This window comes from Tarenaya hassleriana, unplaced genomic scaffold (genome assembly GCF_000463585.1).
Source record: "Tarenaya hassleriana unplaced genomic scaffold, ASM46358v1 Cleome14, whole genome shotgun sequence".
Taxonomy (NCBI): Eukaryota; Viridiplantae; Streptophyta; class Magnoliopsida; order Brassicales; family Cleomaceae; genus Tarenaya; species Tarenaya hassleriana.
This window is the reverse complement of record NW_010964598.1, coordinates 882,722-884,672: the sequence shown is the minus strand read 5'-3', so window position 1 is coordinate 884,672 and position 1,951 is coordinate 882,722. Positions and strand designations below refer to the sequence as shown.

At 36.5% G+C, this 1,951-nt stretch overlaps 1 protein-coding gene across 1 annotated transcript in view; it reads left to right on the top strand.

The window, feature by feature from the left end:
- The window catches only part of LOC104808355, a 6,535-nt gene extending 4,820 nt beyond the window's left edge, over positions 1-1,715 (top strand). Inside the window, exons 2-4 of the mRNA XM_010534029.1 lie at positions 909-1,126; positions 1,205-1,334; positions 1,425-1,715. Of these exons, the coding sequence (XP_010532331.1) occupies positions 909-1,126; positions 1,205-1,334; positions 1,425-1,715 (639 nt within the window). The remainder of the gene's footprint in view (positions 1-908; positions 1,127-1,204; positions 1,335-1,424) is intronic.
- Positions 1,716-1,951: the final 236 nt, after the last annotated feature.

Below are 1,951 nucleotides of genomic sequence, written 5' to 3'. Positions count from 1 at the left end.
ACAAGATCTCGATGAGCCAATGCAAGAGCAACTCGAAGATCCGGTTCTTCCCATCCGACTAGATGATGATTATGACGAGACACTTGCACTTTCTAACATAGACGACGAGTTACTTGATGATTCGTCACACGTACAAGACGATATAGACGAATTCGTTTCGGACCATGATACAACTCCTGATGATGAAAGTGATGAAGATTCTATGTAGACTTATTTTTTTTATTGTTTTCATATGTATTTGTATTTTGAAAAATCTATTATATTTATTTGTATTTTTGAGATTTTTAATTTTTTTTTAAAAAAAAATATTAAATTCCAACGGACATCCGTTGGAATCGAATCGCAGAATTCGAATGATCACATGTATTCCAACGGGCGTCCGTTGGAATCGAAGTGCAACAATCGAATCGACACCAGAATTACAACGGGTGTCCGTTGAAAATTTCCAACGGACACCCGTTTGTAATGGTTGAAACATTGAATCTGTTTGCCTTTTCCAACGGACACCCGCTAGAATCGTCATTTCCAACGGGTATCCGTTGGAAATTCTGAAGCATTAAATCCGTTTGACGCACATGGCATCCATCCGTCATTCCAGAATATTTCCAACGGATGTCCGTTGGAAATGACAATTCTAACGGGTATCCGTTGGAATTTATCAGACAACATTAAATGCGCCCAGAGATTTCCAACGGATATCCGTTGGAAATCCGTTGGAATTTTCGATTATATAAGGGCGATCGGTCCCATTCTTCACCATCACCCATTCTCTCCCAACCTTCCCAAAAAATAAATTCGAAGAAAAAAAAATCTCGACAAAAAAACGCAAAATGGTAATTCGTTTTTAATTCTTTAATATTTATTTATGTTCTATTTTGTATTAATAACTAACTATTGTTTTTTTCCAGTTTCGTAGGCGATTTTATAGTTCCGGAGGATTGTTGGCGGGTTCTTCTGGAGCACTGCCACCGCCACCACCACCACCTTCTCGTCTTCCGGAACCGGTGGACGCACCCCCACTTTTTCCAGAGATTGATATAACTCTGGAGGAGGTAGAGAAAATTTTAAATTCCTTCGAAACTCGCGAGGTCCCGCTAATCGATTCCGAATTTGACGGGGCGTTATGGTAATTTTTAAATTAAATTATTTCAATAATTATTTTAAATTATATTATTAGTTAATATTAATAAATTGTTATTATTAGGTTCGGGATTAACGATAAAGAGTTGAGGAAAAAAATTACAGCAATAATAACGTCCAATTTTCCTCAATTCAACTACTGTTGGACGGTGGTACCAGACAACATCAAACGTTCTTGGTGGCATTCGTTCATCGTAAGTTATATTTTTAAAATTTTATTTAAATAAAATAATTAATCACTAACTCTAATTTTTTTTAAAGCAATCTTTTCGGTGGAAAAAAAGTACACCGATAAAGTTTACAAAAAGTTCAACCAGCTGGGTATGCAGCGGTTGAAACAAATGATGAACAATGTCAAACGTCGTCATCAGCTGCATGGACTGCCACCGGAGTGGGCAACAAATGACTTGTACCAGCAGCTTGTTACGCATTGGAACTCAGACCATTTCAAGAACAAGAGTTCCAAGGCGAAACAAAGTCATCTGGCTCAAAAAATCGAGGGTGATGGCCCTCATCGTCATACTTCCAGTGCTAAATCATTCAAGAAGAGGCAAAAAGAGATGGTGTTTATTTAAACTTTAATTTTTAATTTGTTTTTTAATTTGTAAGCACGGTAACTCAAAGACTTACCCAACTCTCGCAAAATGTTGGCGATTCAGCGGGTTCTTCATCCAGTCTCTCTGCATCGGACCAAGATCGTTGCTATGTGAAGGTAAAAATTATAATAATTCATTTTTAAATATTATATTTTAATACTTTATTTCAATTTTAAATATTTTCTTCATTTTTCAGTCGGTCTCTCCAAATAAGG